The 16,020-nt window shown below is 42.2% G+C and overlaps 1 protein-coding gene across 1 annotated transcript in view; it reads left to right on the top strand.

Annotated features, from left to right (window-relative positions):
* ALK (ALK receptor tyrosine kinase) overlaps positions 1 to 16,020 on the top strand; it is a 576,734-nt gene that overhangs the window by 443,655 nt on the left and 117,059 nt on the right. Inside the window, exon 9 of the mRNA XM_045010420.1 lies at positions 8,930 to 9,099. Coding sequence (XP_044866355.1) covers positions 8,930 to 9,099 — 170 coding nt within the window. The remainder of the gene's footprint in view (positions 1 to 8,929; positions 9,100 to 16,020) is intronic.

The raw sequence follows: 16,020 nt of genomic DNA, 5'->3' as shown, positions 1-16,020 counted from the left end.
TGAACAGTCAAAGCAGATGGATTATCATTTTGTCATTTCGATGACCTCCTTTGCTTGCACATCCAACCAACGACTGAAAGCAGAAGTGCCAACATATTGCAAAAGAAACTATTCTCACACAGTCACTGGCCTGACCAGAAGCAGGACATTCCAGGAATTTCATGATACTTGCATGATGCTCACAAGAGGCCCAGCACAATTTGTGCTGAGGGCCAAATTGTTATCTTTCTAAAGCTCATAGCTTGAAATGTGCTTCTTTCTATATGTTCCATTTCTAATATGCAAAAAAAGTAATCACCATTGCCAAAGCTAGCAATGTGATGCTTCTAAAATGCTTCACATTCATGCACAAAAATTGCTAAGATTTTATAGAGCTGTTTCCCCCACATGGGATTATACTCATCTATAGCTGTATTAAATGTGTTCAGCCTGTAGCTTCAATTTTTGCTTGAGTAAGTCCACTCCACCTTGAGCATGATAAAATTTCTTCTGAGCTTCCTTAATACCTAGCTTCCAGTTAGTGAGCTAGTGCATTCACATCTGAAGGCAACTTTCATGGTTCCCTGCCCACAAAAGAAGAGCCATGGCAACACAGTTGAAATGCAAGAGTCGGCAATTGATTTGTGCAGGACAGCTACCATCAAGGATACCTGTACAAAACATTGTAGGCAGCAAAAAAAACCTGCCAGCAACTGTCAAAGTCATGCTGCTTTTTCACAATATGTCAACCTCTAACATGTACTTGGGGCTGAGGTTAGAGGGGGTGTCATCCAATGGGATTAAACTCCTGAAGTTCCAAGGGGAGGCATAGGTAGATTCCTTTCTGTCTCCCTTTGAGCTACTTTTGTTGCTAGCTATCTTTATATATCCCTCTTTTCTCCCAATCTTCAACGATCTTTGCTGATGCCAGGCCTTGCCTCCCTGACTGGTGGAGCCATAATGCTGACAGTGAAGGCCATTGCAGGTTAGAATAGAAAAAGAGGCTGCAACACTCTAGATTGCCATTGAGTCATCTTCCCTTTAGCAGCCTGGTGCTGTGAGCATGTAGCATTGTCTCTCATGGCCTTCCAGAAGTTTGTTTGGGAAGTAGTTTGTACCAGAGTCTTGCAGATGTAAGCAGACACAGTCTTGGTGAGGACTCGAGTGACTCTCAATATGTTTGTTTCTTCTACATTTAAGAGGCTAATACATTGCACATGCCTTGTGATAAGTAATTCCTGGTTGGCCTAGACCAGGGGTTCTCAAACTGGGGGTCGGGAGGTTATTACGTGGGGGGGGGTTGTGAGCTGTCAACCTCCACCCCAAATCCCTCTTTGCCTCCAGCATTTAAAATGGTGTTAAATTAAAAACACTTTTTTATATATTTATAGGCGGGGTGGGGGCCGCACTCAGAAGCTTGCTATGTGAAAGGGGTCACAAGTAAAAAAGTTTAAGAGCCACTGGCCTAGACTGATTAACCATCTGGTTTTACAAAACCTACCGTCAGTGCTTCTTTTTGTCTTCCTACGTAATCACCCAGGACGTGTTGTTATCAACAGGAATAAATCTTATGCAGTCGCTCAGGTGAAATGCATGTCTACCTTGACCATTTTGAAGGTCTCCCTTGTCTCTGATGAAACTTGTGGAATATCTGATGGCATCCTTTTGCCTGGTGGCCTGTTGTCTGCAATGCAAAATAGTTATCGTTGTTATCTAAGTTTTGCCTCAATATACTAAATTTTAACTAGAGACTTGTTCTTTTAATTCCCCCTAATCATTTCAGGGCTTTCCATTTACTGAATCAGTGAGGTTGCATATGAGCAGCTAATCTGCATCTAAAGCAGGGCTCCAAAATCCAGAATACAAGGCACCAATGAGCCAATGTCGACCGGAGATGGTTAATTAATTCCTTAATGGTGTTTCTGGCTTCAGAATATTTTGCTGCCAGTCCAGGACACAGGGAGCCATTTGATGCATAATGCAGGGATATGCCACCAAGAGCACAGCTTCAGCTCTTTCAAAATGTGCCACCATTCTAAAGCCATCACACATGGAGTCCCATCTGCCATCATTGATGCCTTACTCCATAAAATGATTGCCAGCCTCATTCAGAAGTCTTAACTAGGGCATCCATCTGATCGTCAGCTCTCTTTGATTTCAGCAGGTGCAAAAGTACCTGGAACATCCTGCTGTGAAGCTTAGAAACCATAAAAATCACAGCCAAAGTTTCCCATTTGAGCACCATGCCAGTCGATTCATTCAGAGCCAGTCCATTACAGTCTGCATGATGCACTTCACCAATGAGTTTCTCTCACATCTGATTCCAACTACTCCTTTCCTTCAAACAGCTGACATGTGCATCCATTCCAATTCACTGACTGCTTCAGCTTTCAGTTTTGCTATAGCCAAAGGCTCTCTCTGTCATCAATTCAGATTCTACAGACTCTTGTTGCCTGGCTGGTCTCCAGAGAATACAGAGGCTGGAAGGCTCCTGTGGTAGTGTATTGGGCCACTCAAGACCTTGTATATCAGCCTGAAACTGTTGTAGTCAGAATGGCACAATGAAGTGGCTTCTCTAGTCCATATGTGAAGTCTCAAGGTATTTTGCAGAGGAACTGGTCTTTGCATCACAAAGATGGACTCTTTTCCCCATTATAGATTAAAATCATTGGCTTGCAAGAAAGGTTGATCAATTCAGTTTCAAATTCACCTCTTTCATTTAATATGCAAAAATATCAACACAGAAGTTTTACTTCTGATGAGCCAAGAAGGAAGTGGTTTACATCACCACCAAACTCCAATCCAATGGGCTGCAAGAGAAAACTATCATTAGAATTTAGTAGTATAATCTGCTGTTTATAATCACCTGAAGGAATGTTAAGTACTTCACAGCAGCAGGATCATTTCACCTGACACTAAGATGCAGCAGATGAGAGATGATTGTATTTCACTGGAATGGCAGGCAACAGGGTTCCTTCAACAGCACACCAACATAAAGCCTCTCTCTCCTGCAGCATCCCTCCATGAAACAAGCATTAGACCTCCAGCAACAGTACAACCACTACATCAGGTGGTGTAGTGAACTCTGTGGGGCCAGAGACTCTGTTCTTGCTACCTTGTCCTACACACTGTACAACAATGAGTTCCTGATCTTAACTGTGCCTCTGGGCATTACTATAGTACAAACTATGAATAATAATTAATAATCTAGCCCGCTGGTGTGCTGCCACTGGCCTATACCTATGGCTCAGATCACTTTGTGACATCATCCCACTGGAATCATCACAGAATAGGAGATAGCCACAACATCCCCTGAGATGGATGCACAGGGTCTAACTGATCACTGCATGTGGGATCAAGAAGAAATTTCCTCCCAAGTCAGATTGGCAGTGACCTTGCGTGTGGGAGATGGGGCACGGGGGCGGGGGAGGGATGTCGTTTTACTCTGCAGCATGAGTGTGCAGATTACTTGCCAGGATTATCTGGGTATATTTCACTTTAATTTCCCTGCCATTGTGGGGGGCTTTTGGCACTGGTGCATCTCAGTCCCTCCTATTCTCTGCCTGTTGCAGACAACAGTCTAGCTTCCTGTGGGCTGTAATACATTGGTCTAATTTTTGTTGTTGGTTTAGTGTGCAGCTGCTAGATGGTGGTGGTGACCTGTGATAAACAGGTCAGACTGGATGATCTGGTGCTCTGTTCTGGCCTTGAACTCTGACTCAAAGGAGAAACTACTTATTTGACCTTCTACCCCTCTCCTTCCCTTCAGTGATAGCAGCAGCAGACTGGCAGCTATGAGGCCATTGGTAGGCGGCTGCTCCTATTGCTGTAGGATCCATAATTTTATGTCATGGATTCTACTGATCTGAGTGCAGAAATGGCCCCAGAGTTCTACAGGGCCTTTCCTGTACCCAGGGTCAGACTGAGTCAGCAGTCCATGAGATGTCATGCCTGTACTTCTCTGACGGTGTTTGGGCACAATACACATTTTAATTTAAAAAAATAAAATAAATAATGGACACACTCTCCTTTTACTTACACTAGTATAAATCAGGAGCATCTCTAGTGAAGTCCAGGGTTTGGCACTGGTGTAAAATTGGCATGAAAGAAGAACAGGGCCTTGGGGCTTTGGTCGTTACAGTTGCAAACAGAAGTCTTCTCAGTGTGGTCCTCTTCCTAACTGTGTAGACAAGTGGCCTGAAATGGTAGCTGTAAAAGAAATGAGCTGCCTCTGTTCATTTAAATGAGGTGTTAATTTTGAAGCCAAACACAAAGTTATTGGGGTAACTGGGTAAAATGTAAGGACCTGAGATATGCAGGAAGCCAGACTAGATGATCTCATGATCCCTTGTAGGTGATCAGCAGTGAAATACCTGACGCTCTGGGACTGTGGCTAGAGGTTCAATTCAGCATCATCAGCATCACCACTTCATCCTCTCCATCACCAAATCTGTCCTCTGCATAGACTTGATGCCTCAGGCAAAGATGCTCTCACAATACATACATACACACTCCATCTTAGCTAATTGTACAGTGTTATGTCATGGGGAGGGGTAAAAAAAAACTACTGACTACCCTTTTCCCTGAAGCAGGATAACTGCTAGCCTTTCTAATTCTGTAACCTAGCTAAATATATAATGGAGAAAATGTATATTATCAAGACAGCAAATAGTTTTACCATATAAAAATATAAGTGCAATTACCTAACCTTCCTAGTTAGGTTATGTGCTGGATTTGAAGCATTACAAAATTATGAAGGTTTTTTTTTTTTTATGAGAGTTGAATCAGGACTCAGTGCTGTGAACGCTCTCTTGTGTCCAGAAATCCATCATTAATGTAGCCTCGGTAAACCCATTCCTTGGGCAACCTCACATTTGCTGATTATTGTGATGGCTGCATAAATCCAGCCCCTGCATGCGGTATTTTTTTTCTTATTAAGCTCTTTATAAGCAGAGAGTTTGAGGGGGTTATTTCAAAGAAAATTAGACAGCAATGTTCATGTTAGAGATTTTGAGACCAGACCAAATTGCAAAGGTTTATATTTCATTCCTGACAATGAGAGAAAATGAGTCCTAAAATGAGAAAACGCCAGGAAGTAATTTTATATACAGAGATAAAGAGCCACTAAGGGACTTTGTTACATTAGATCTAACAAAAATGCTTGAGACTGTGCTCCATACAGTACTTTAATTAATAAAAAGCCAAATATCACTGGATCATAATTGGAAAGTCTATAAAAACCTGAAGAGAAGGAGGGAAAAACTAATTTTTGAAAGGAATATCTAGGGGATGAGCATGTAATTGCTAGTGACACCCTCTTATTGAAGTCATTCTGCACTTGTTTCTGCTGCTGCCTGAATATAAGAGAGTTCATCACTGAAAAAGCTGTCAGTTTTAACTTGTATCTATTAGATCATGTCCAAAGGGAGAATGAGCCTTAAAGTTATGGATCACACAAGTATTAAAGTCGTCCTTTTATAATAAAGTATATGTGCACTGAACATAGAAGTGCTATGAAAATGGTCCATGTTTTAAACTTATCTGTTGGGGTTTTTTGTTGTTGTTTTTTAAAGGCACTTCTCCAATGGCATATATGAGGTACTGGAGGTTTCCACATATATAGAGTCAGAGACTAAGGTCAGAAGGGACCATCATGATTAAGGGCAGAAGAGAAAACTATTCCACTGTGTAGGAAAGAGAGCAAGTATGGCAAGAGACCACCCTGGCTTACCCAGGTGATCTTCAATGATCTTAAAAACTCAAAAAAAAAAAAAGAGTCCTACAAAAAGTGGAAACTCGGTCAAATGACAAAGGATGAATATAAACAAATAGCACACCTATGTAGGGACAACATTAGACAGGCCAAGGCACAAAAGGAGATTAAACTAGCTCAAGACATAAAAGGTAACCAGAAAACATTCTACAAATACATTAGAAACAAAAGGAAGGACAAGGTAGACCCATTACTCAATGGGGGGGGAATAATAACAGAAAATGTGGAAATAGCAGAAGGGGGCAGGGATAGTTCAGTGGTTTGAGCATTGGCCTGCTAAACCCTGGGTTGTGAGTTCAATCCTTGAGGGGGCTACTTACAGATCTGGGGCAAAAATTGGTCCTGCTAGTGAAGGTAGGGGGCTGGACTCAATGAACTTGGTATATCTCCAATTATTTTGGAGATTGGTATATCTCCAATTATTTTTTTTAAGTGCTAAATGACTTTTTTGGTTTGGTTTTCACCAAAAAGGTTAGTAGTGATTGGTCATCGAACAGAGTGAATGCCAGTGAAAATGAGATAGGATCAGAGTCTAAAATAGGGAAAGACTAAGTTAAAAATTACTTAGACAAGTTAGATGTCTTCAAGTCACCAGGGCCTGAAGAAATACTTCCTAAAATACTCAAGGAGCTGACTGAGGAGACATCTGAGCCATTAGCAATTATCTTTGAAAAGTCATGGAAGACAGCAGAGATCCCAGAGGACTGGAAAAGGGTGAATATAGTAACTCTCTATAAAAAGAGGAATAAGGACAACCCAGAGAATTACAGACCAGTCAGCTTAATTTCTGTACCCAGCAAGATGGAGCAAATAATTAAGCAATCAATTTACAAACACCTAGAAGATAATAAGGTGATAAGTAACAGTCAGCATGGATTTGTCAAGAACAAATCAAGTCAGACCATCCTAATAGCTTTCTTTGACAGGGTAACAAGCCTTATGGATAAGGGGGAAGCAGTAGATGTGGTATATCTTGACTTTAGTAAGGCTTTTGATACTCTCTTGCATGACCTTCTCAGAAACAAGCCAGGGAAATATAACCTAAATGGAGTTACTATAAGGTGGGTGCATAACTGATTGGAAAACTGTTCCCAGAGAGTAGTTATCAGTGGTTCACAGTCATGCTAGAAGGGCATATCGAGTAGGGTCCCATGGGGATCAGTTCTGGGCCCGGTTCTGTTCAATATTTTCATCAATGATTTAGATAATGGCATAGAGAGTACACTTATAAAGTTTGTGGATGAAACCAAGCTGGGAGGGGTTTCAAGTGTTTTGAAGGATAGGATTAAAATTCAAAATGTTCTGGACAAATTGGAGAAATAGTCTGAAGTAAATAGAATGAAATTCAGTAAGGACAAATGCAAAGTACTCCACTTAAGAAGGAACAATCAGTTGTGCACATACAAAATGGGAACTGACTTCCTAGGAAGGAGTACTGCAGAAAGGGATCTGGGGGGGTCAAGCTAAATTTGAGTCACCAATATAAGACTGTTGCAAGAAAAGTAAATATTTTGGGATGTATTAGCAGGAGTGTTGTAAGCAAAACACAAGAAGTAATTCTTCCATTCTACTCTGCTGCGGCCTCAACTGGAGTATTGTGTCCAGTTCTGGGTGCCACATTTCAGGAAAGGTGTGAACAAATTGGAGAAAGTCCAGAGAAGAGCAACATAAATGATGAAAGGTCTAGAAAACATGACCTATGACGGAAGATTGAAAAAAAAATGGATTTGTTTAGTCTGAAGAAGAGAAGACCGAGCAGGGATATAACAATTTTCAAGTACATACAAGGTTGTTACAAGGAGAAGGAAGAAAAGTTGTTCTCCTTAACCTCTTCTGAGGATAGGACAAGAAGCAGTGGGCTTAAATTGGAACAAGGGAGGTTTAGGTTGGACATTAGGAAAAATGTCCTGACTGTCAGGGTGTTTAAGCACTGGGATAAATTTCTTAGGGAGGTTGTGGAATCTCCATCACTGGAGATTTTTAAGAGCAGGTTGGACAAACACCTGTCAGGGATGGTCTAGATAATACTTGGTCCTGCCATGAGTGCAGCAGACTGGACTCAGGTGACCTCTTGAGGTCCTTTCCAGTCCTATTATTCTATGATCATCTAGTCTGACCGTCTGCACATTGCAGGCCACAGATCCTCACCCACTCCTGTAATAGACCCCTGACCCGTGCCATGGCTGAGTTACTGATGTCCTCAAATCATAGTTTAAAGACTTCAGATTACAGAGAATCCACCATTTACACTAATTTAAACCTGCAAATGTCATGGCCTATGCTGCAGAGGAAGGGGGAAAACTCTCAGGGTCTCTGCCAATCTGACCTGGGGGGAAATTCCTTCCCAATCCCAACTATGACAATCAGTTAGACCCAACGCATGTGGACAAGACTCACCAGCCAGACACCTGGGAAATAATTCTCTGTAGTAATTCAGAGCCCTCCCCATTTAGTGTCCTGTCACCAGCTATTGATGTGGTGAAATTCTGACCCCATTAAAGTGAATGGGAGTTTTGCAATTGACTTTGGTGGGGCCAGGCTTTCACCCCTAGGCTCAGCTGAACCACTACATTTTACCATAGTTCATAAGCCAAAACATGGGACAAAGAGCCAGACTGGAGGAGAGAAGAGAAATAACCATGTAAAAAGCCACATGTGGTTTGAGAGTTACTGAGCTCTAATTTTTTAACTGAATATAAAACACCTGAATACTTACCTGAATGTAAGAATCCTGCACCAAGTACCCATGTATTCTAAGATATATAGATGGGTATAAAGGGCCCGACTTTCATTTAAACTATCGCCATTTATACATGCACTGTAAAGGGACCTTAAAATGCGTATAGATTACGTGTGAACCCACTTTTTAAACCCCTATGCACTACCAGAGTGGTCTACAGGGGACCTTAGTGTAAATGATTATCAGGCTCACAAATTTTCCATTAACTTTTAGTGTCTTTATCAGCATATTGCACCAAATACTTCTGCAAAGCAATACTGCCTGGAATATTTGGCAGCTACCCCTATGCCGAGAGAAGGAGAAGGACATCAGGGAAGAAGGATTGAGGATTTGGAGGGAGGGAAAGAAGGAACTGAATAAGTAGAATTGGGGATTTAGTTTATTTATGGATTACTAAAGTATCTTACTTGCTTCCTTATATGTTCTCTTCCTTGTAGCTCCGAATGTCATGGCTCATCCACGGCTTCTTGTTTGGAAATATTTCCCTGGTCCTTGTCGAGAACAAAACGGGGAAGGAACAGAGCAGGACGTTCTGGCACTTCACTAACAGTGAAGGTTTGGGAGTCTGGCAGTCGATGGTTTTATCTCTTCCTGACGTGTCAGACAGGTGGGAGCCTCTCCTCTTTCTTCTCATCCTTTGCTTCCCTCCCAATGAGAAGGCACTTCATCAGCGGCTGGTTAGCATCCAAAATTGCTTGAGCAGTCTTAGAAACAGAGTACTCAGCTCTCAGAGGGAGGGAGGTGCTTTGCCTCCCATTGGGACATTCAGTTATGAATAGAGAGTATGCATCAGTGAGAGGTTAGAGAAGAGCGCACATTGCATAAGCTTGAAAGCTGGTCTCTCTCATCAAGAGAAGTTGGTCCAATAAAAGATATTGTCTCTCCAATATCCTGGGACCAACATGGCTACAACAACACTGCATACAGAGTGCTAGGTGTCAGCACTTCTGCGTTCCATTCCTGGCTCTGCCACTGAATCACCGTGCGGCCCAGAGAAAGCCACTTAAATTGTGCCTTGGTTTCCCTGACTGGATGTAATATTTCATGTTCATTACTGTTTGCAAAGTATGTTTAGATCTTCAGATGAAAGATCCTATAGACATTGTACTAGAGCTGGGCCTGAGCTATATAATTCAGTTCTAGTTCCAGATTTCAAACTCCCCAAATTTCAAGGCATGTTTGGATCTGGCATTTAATTCAGTCCTATAAGGAAGGGCCAGCTACAAAACTAGAACCCTGATGTGATTGAGAATTCTACCCCCCTGCACCAAACAATAGCAGCCCACTTCTAATAAGGCATCATCTCATTCCTGGCAGTGGTGTGTGTTCTGCTTAACTTGCACGTAGTAGTTCTCTCACCAAATGACTTTTATACCGTAAAATGTCCACATGACAACCTGTGCTAAGTTACAGAGTGTCATGTGACTTGGACATAGGCGGGTTGTGCCTAGTGGCTGGAGCTGGAGTCATGCCTAGTGGCTGGAGCTGAGGGTCAGACCCAGAGGTCAGGAGTCAGAGCTGAATTACCTGGAGTGAGGCAAGGCAGAAGCAGGACTGGGTTTGAGGCAATATTTGCAAACGCTTTCAGCAGCCAGTGCCCTGCTGCTGATCTTAAGTCTCCTTATCCTCTCAGCCTAGTGGGTAGATGGGTCAATCAGGTGGCTCAGTTGGGGCCCAGTTGCACTTGCTAGACTGTCTGAGGTTTAAGATAGGAGGTAAGCTGGTTAGCTGCAGGCCCTTACACCTAGGGTGACCAGATGTCCTGTTTTAAAAGGGACACTCCCGTTTTTGGGGACTTTTTCTTTTATAGGTGCCTATTATCCCCCACCCTCATTCCATTTTTTCACAATTGCTATCTGGTCACCCTGCTTACACCTGACACAGAGTATTGTTTGATAAAACAGAGTATTGTTTTATCAATCAACTGCAGATCTCCTTCAAAGGGATAGCTTCCAGTTCTAGGAGACTGGTATATCTCCAATTACTGTTTATTTATTTAAAATGCACTGCAACATGTGCTGTTCATAGAGGAGACATCTATATAGTCACCTTCCATTGCTCTGACCTTTAGGACACAATATGTGTCTCTTTTCTATGTAGTAAGGATCAAGACTTTGATCTTTCTGGAGCTCTCTGCCCTAGGAATAATGGATTTCATTAAAGGGTTAGCTTGCCTCATGAGAAGGTATGAAAAACATGATGCAGTTGTGTCTTTTTATCTAGCTGCGTCTTGGGAATGTGTGTAGGGTGACCATACAAAAGTGCACAGCCATTACTTTATCATCAAATGCATAGTTAATATGAATCATCAAAGATTTTTAAAATATCAACATTAGCCTTATTATGCAGTCACCACTGGTGGCACACCTGGCTGCTTCCTTCCCTTTAGCTGTGTTTTCCTTTGAAGAAGGCTGTATTTTGCCATTATTATTCCTGTGAATTATTATTTACTTAAGTGTTGCCATGGAAATGCCTCCACTTGAATTAATCTCTACCTCTACCCTCCTGTTATGTCTCTGTGTGAGCTTTAAACTTTCTCTCATGGCAGATTGAATAAAATAGGATATTATGATCTTGGGAACCAGGTCCAGTAGTAAGTCAATAAATCCTTGCAAAATGCTGAGTTTTGCCTGTGAGGTGCTGAGCACCCTCAAATCCCAGTGTCTAAAGGGAAAAAACTGTTGAGTCCATTGAAGGGAGGGGAGGGGTTAGAAGAGGAAGATCAAGGGCTCTGAGGAGGCGTCAGAGTTTTGATGCATCTTGGAAAGTCTTAGGCCTTATATACACCCAGAAGTTATACTATGCTAATGAAAATCAATTTTTAAAATGGATTTAGTTTAAACCAGTGAAAGTCTTGTTTGGGCTTGGAAAGACTGCGGAAATTCCTGCAGGCCTCTTCCCCAGCACCTGAGACCTGCTTCTTAGGAAGTCTGAAGTGCTTAGAGACTCACAGTTTAGGAACTGCACAGCTGAAGATACAGATGTGATGCTAAAGGAGACTGCAGTGTATAGTATTTTAATGGTGACCGAGAAAGGATTTAGGATAACTTATGTATTTAACAGAAGTAAACACATTTCTGATGCTGAAATCTAGCCTGTCTGCATCCTTTGCCTGATGGTATGTCAAAGTCAACAGTTTGAGCTGGAGGTGTAATTTCCAGCTCAAGAAGATAAATCTGTGCTAGTTCTGATCCAGCGAGTGAGCTAAAAATAGAGTCTAACTGCAGCAGCACCAGCAGCAGGAGGGGCTAGCTTCCCAAGTACATACTAGCGTCTGAGACAGGATTGTACTCAGGGTAGCTAGCCCTCCCATCGCTTGTGCTGCCATGGCTACACTTCTGGCTTTTTAGAGTGCTAGCTTGATCAGAGGTAGCACGAGTATGTCTCCTTGAGTTGGGAATCACACCTCCCACCCCGAAGTGTAAACATACTTTCAGTCTCTGTAACTGGTCTCTCTCTCTGAGGGTGAGAGAGTCTGTATTGAACACCTGAAAATGTGACACTCTATAGTATCGTGCAGGAGGTGCAGCACCTTTAAACATCCAACTGAAGCGTAACTCTTTAATAGCACACACCAGGCCAATATACCTCTTCTACAGGAGACATGAGCTAGCATGCTGTGTGTGGAAAGTTCTACTGATAACTAAACAATACCTACCTAAAACTGCTCAGAGGCATGAATTCTCACCAGGGACAACCTGTTTACTCAAAAATTGCTTAGTCAAGAAACGCAAAGTTAGGCTTATGGTGTTTCAAAGAAGCTTTAGGAAAGTGTCCAAGAAATTAGATCACCTCTGTCTTTGGATCCAGGTATCTACTAAATCCCTGATCTGTCTCAAACTGCCTAGGAAAAAATATATACTTTGGCACAGGACCATAACTGTGACATTTCAGTGGTTTGGTTGGGCCAGGAAGAGTGTTTTTTACAGAGAAGACACTGAATTGGGACTCGGGAGATTTAGTTTATATTCCCAGACTGTGTGACCCTGGACAAAACATTTAATCTCCTGAGTAAAATGGGAATAAAACACTTCCTTTCTTCTGTCCTTTGTCTTATCTTTTTAGATTCTAAGGAATCATCCAGTTGAGGCCTTCACAGCTGAGGTCCTACCTATTCCATGTGGACATTAAAAATCCTGGAACTCTATTCATAAGAGTAGGAGTTTGGCTTTATGTCCTTGTCAAAAGTTTGCCCTCCCCACTCATGCTGCAAAGAGCTGTGGCAGAGGAATGTCAGGCACATCAAGGGGGAACAGTATAAGAAGTTGCTAGAGTTGTATTGGGACGAGAGGGACTGAAATGCATTTCCAGAGCCTGGAAATGCTCAGGAATCATAACATTCAAAAACCAGTGGGAGAACACTTCAACCTTCCTAACCACTCAGTGACAGACTTGAAGGTGGCAATTTTGCAACAAAAAAACTTCAAAAACAGACTCCAAAGAGAGACTGCTGAACTTGAATTAATATGCAAACTAGATACCATTAACTGTGGTCTAAATAAAGACTGGGAATGGTTGGGTCATTACACCAATTGAATCTATTTCCCTATGTTAAGTTCTCCTCACACCTTCTATGGGCCATCTTAATTATCACTTCAAAAAGTTTTTTTTTTTTTTTTTCCTCCTGCTAACGATAGCTCATCTCAATTGATTTGACTCTGCCTGTTGGTATGCATACTTCCACCTTTTCATGTTCTCTGTATGTATAAATATCTCCTGTCTGTGTGTTCCATTCTATGCATCCGAAGAAGTGAGCTTTAGCTCACGAAAGCTCATGCTACAATAAATTTGTTAGTCTTTAAGGTGCCACAAGTACTCCTGTTTTTTTTGCGGATACAGACTAACACGGCTGCTACTCTGAAACCTTCCAGAGCCTGTGATACTTCTGTTGGGTGTGAGAAAAGGAAATAAAGGTCCTAGTGAAGGACATGCTACCAAGCTAGCTATGATCAAAACAAAAGAAACAGGCTGTGACAAAAACCTCCTGTTGTATGGGGGAAATGTCTGAATTGCCTTCTCTCCATTGTCCAAATATCAACCACCCTCTTCAATTTCCCTTGCAAGGAGGCAAACCCTGATAACTTTCACATGCGCTGTCCCACTATTTAAAGGGAGACTGCCAGGGTAAAAATAATTATATAATTTCCTATGTTTCAAATTTCACCTTTTCATAAGAAGGGAAATAATGTTTAAAATGCAATGCACTTCTCAGTGCTGATGCTTTTTGTTTGCCTTTTGCATTTCATTTGACTGCGACAGTGGCCCGGATCTACACAGGGACAGAGCATAGTAACACCTAACTTTTAGGCATCTAGAAAATCACAGGAACAATATTGCAATCCCCAAAGCCCGAGTTTGGCACCTACGCTCCCTATTCAATGAATGGGGAGAGACAGGCGCCTTAGAATGTGATCCACAAAACCAGCACGCTAGGTAGGCAAGGAGCAGCCTAAGCTAGCCAATGGGAGATGCCAACGATGGGTGTGTTCTAAGTCCCTCTCCTCTCTGAGATAGACTTCTAAGTGTGGGCTGCAGAGAGGTGCCTATCTCTGCTTGCAATCCACAAACTAGGGAAATAAGAAGTTCAGCTGCCTAACTCACATGTAGGGCCCAATCCGGTAGGTGCATTCAGCGACTATCTAGCTCCACACAAAACAGCTAGGAAGGGGGACAACCAACCTCCCTTATAAGTGTTTGTCCAGTAGTTAAGGGTACTCACCTGCGATGTGAGAGATTCCTCAGTTCACATCCCCCCCTCTCCCTGAGGAAGAGAAGGGATTTGAACAGGGATCTGCCACCTTGCAGGTGAGTGCCTTAATCATGGGGCCATTGGATATTCTGATGTGCAGCTTCTTCAGTCTTTCTAGTTTAAGTTCTTCCACTTTATTCATTAGGTCAGAGAGAGTGAGAATCACTCTGTAGCCCAGTGGTTAGGGCACTCACTTGAGAGGTGGCAGATCCCTGTTCAAATCCCTTCACCTCCTCAGGCAGAGAGGGGACTTGAACTGAGGCTCTCCCACATCCCAGGTGACTATACCCTAACCACTAGGCTAACAATTATAAGGGTGGTGGTTCTCCTCTCCCCAGCTGTCATGTCTGGAGTTAGGTGGCCTCTAAGCACTCCTACTTGGATTGAGCTCCACATATGACTTAGGGTCCCCTCCACCTGTCTTCCCATAATTAGTGTATCACAGGGGTAGGCAACCTATAGCATGGGTGCCAAAGGTGGCACGCAAGCTGATTTTCAGTGGCACTCTCACTGTCCTGGCCACCGGTCCAGGGGCTCTGCATTTTAATTTAATTTTAAATGAAGCTTCTTAAACATTTTAAAAAACCTTATTTACTTTACATACAACAATAGTTTAGTTATATATTATAGACTTATAGAAAAAGACCTTCTAAAAACATTAAAATGTATTACCGGCACGTGAAACCTTAAATTAGAGTGAATAAATGAAGACTCGGCACACCACTTCTGAAAGGTTGCCGACCCCTGGTGTATCACTGTGGGGCTTAAGCAGGCAGATGCCTAGGGAGAGATAGCTATGCTCATGCTCAGAGATAGAAAAGTAGGCACCTAGGGAATTTTTACTGCAAAAACATAAGTGCTGAGTGGGTTTAGTCACCTACAAGTTTAGGCAGCAGCCAAGCAGGAGTTTTGTGGATTACAGTGGTGCCAAAAAAGGAGGGGATTTAGGCACCTAAATACCTTTGTTGATCCAGCCAATGAGACAAGACTAGTCAGTTTAAGGTTTGTTTTTTTGTGAGTTTCAAGTCATTTTCACATTCTGGCTCTTATGCATTAGCACAGTCTAAAATATTTGGGTTGCAAGCAGTGCTGGGAAATGTTTATTTACACTATTTCCATTGGCAACAGGAAAAATAAAAAAAATAGGAACATATCTTGGGGGGGTTTTTTCTTTGAATCCTTTCATCAGGTTTGTTATTTAGGGTTACAAAAACCTACATTTGGGGTCAGTTTTAAGTGGCTGTGACTCTTTGGAAAGGAGAGGTTCATCTCTGATTCCCCAGCAGCAAAGCTGCAGAGTTATCAGTAATAATAGGAGCACTCTCCTTGTTACAGATAGAAGCACCCTACATCCCAGATCAATCTATTACCTTTCATTAAACTAGGTTATTTACCACTCCAGTGCCACCAGCCTAGATGTATTTAATTAAACCACACTGAAGCATATCATCTAACTGGTGCTTTGTCTTCCCTTCCTAGAGAAGATCAGTGCTACAGCCTCTCCCCTAACCACACCTTTTGTTCAGAAGGCTAAGAAGTGATTCGAATGGGGAAAGGGGGAGTAACTTTTTTTCATTAAAGGCCTAATGTAGCATGAAACTATCAGGGACTGAGACATATCCCCATTCTTATTACCCTTCAGGCCAATAAAATGTGATTTTTTTTCCACTGGATAGAGTTAAAGGTAATTTGTCAAAATTAGACATGGGTTCAAGCCACAGAACTGTCATCTAGATTTAACCATCTAATATTTAGTGTCGGGACCCAGGCTTTCAGTTC

This window comes from Mauremys mutica, chromosome 3, assembly GCF_020497125.1.
Source record: "Mauremys mutica isolate MM-2020 ecotype Southern chromosome 3, ASM2049712v1, whole genome shotgun sequence".
Classification (NCBI taxonomy): Eukaryota; Metazoa; Chordata; order Testudines; family Geoemydidae; genus Mauremys; species Mauremys mutica.
The sequence above is the reverse complement of the archived record's forward strand: the minus strand, read 5'-3'. Positions and strand labels throughout refer to the sequence as shown.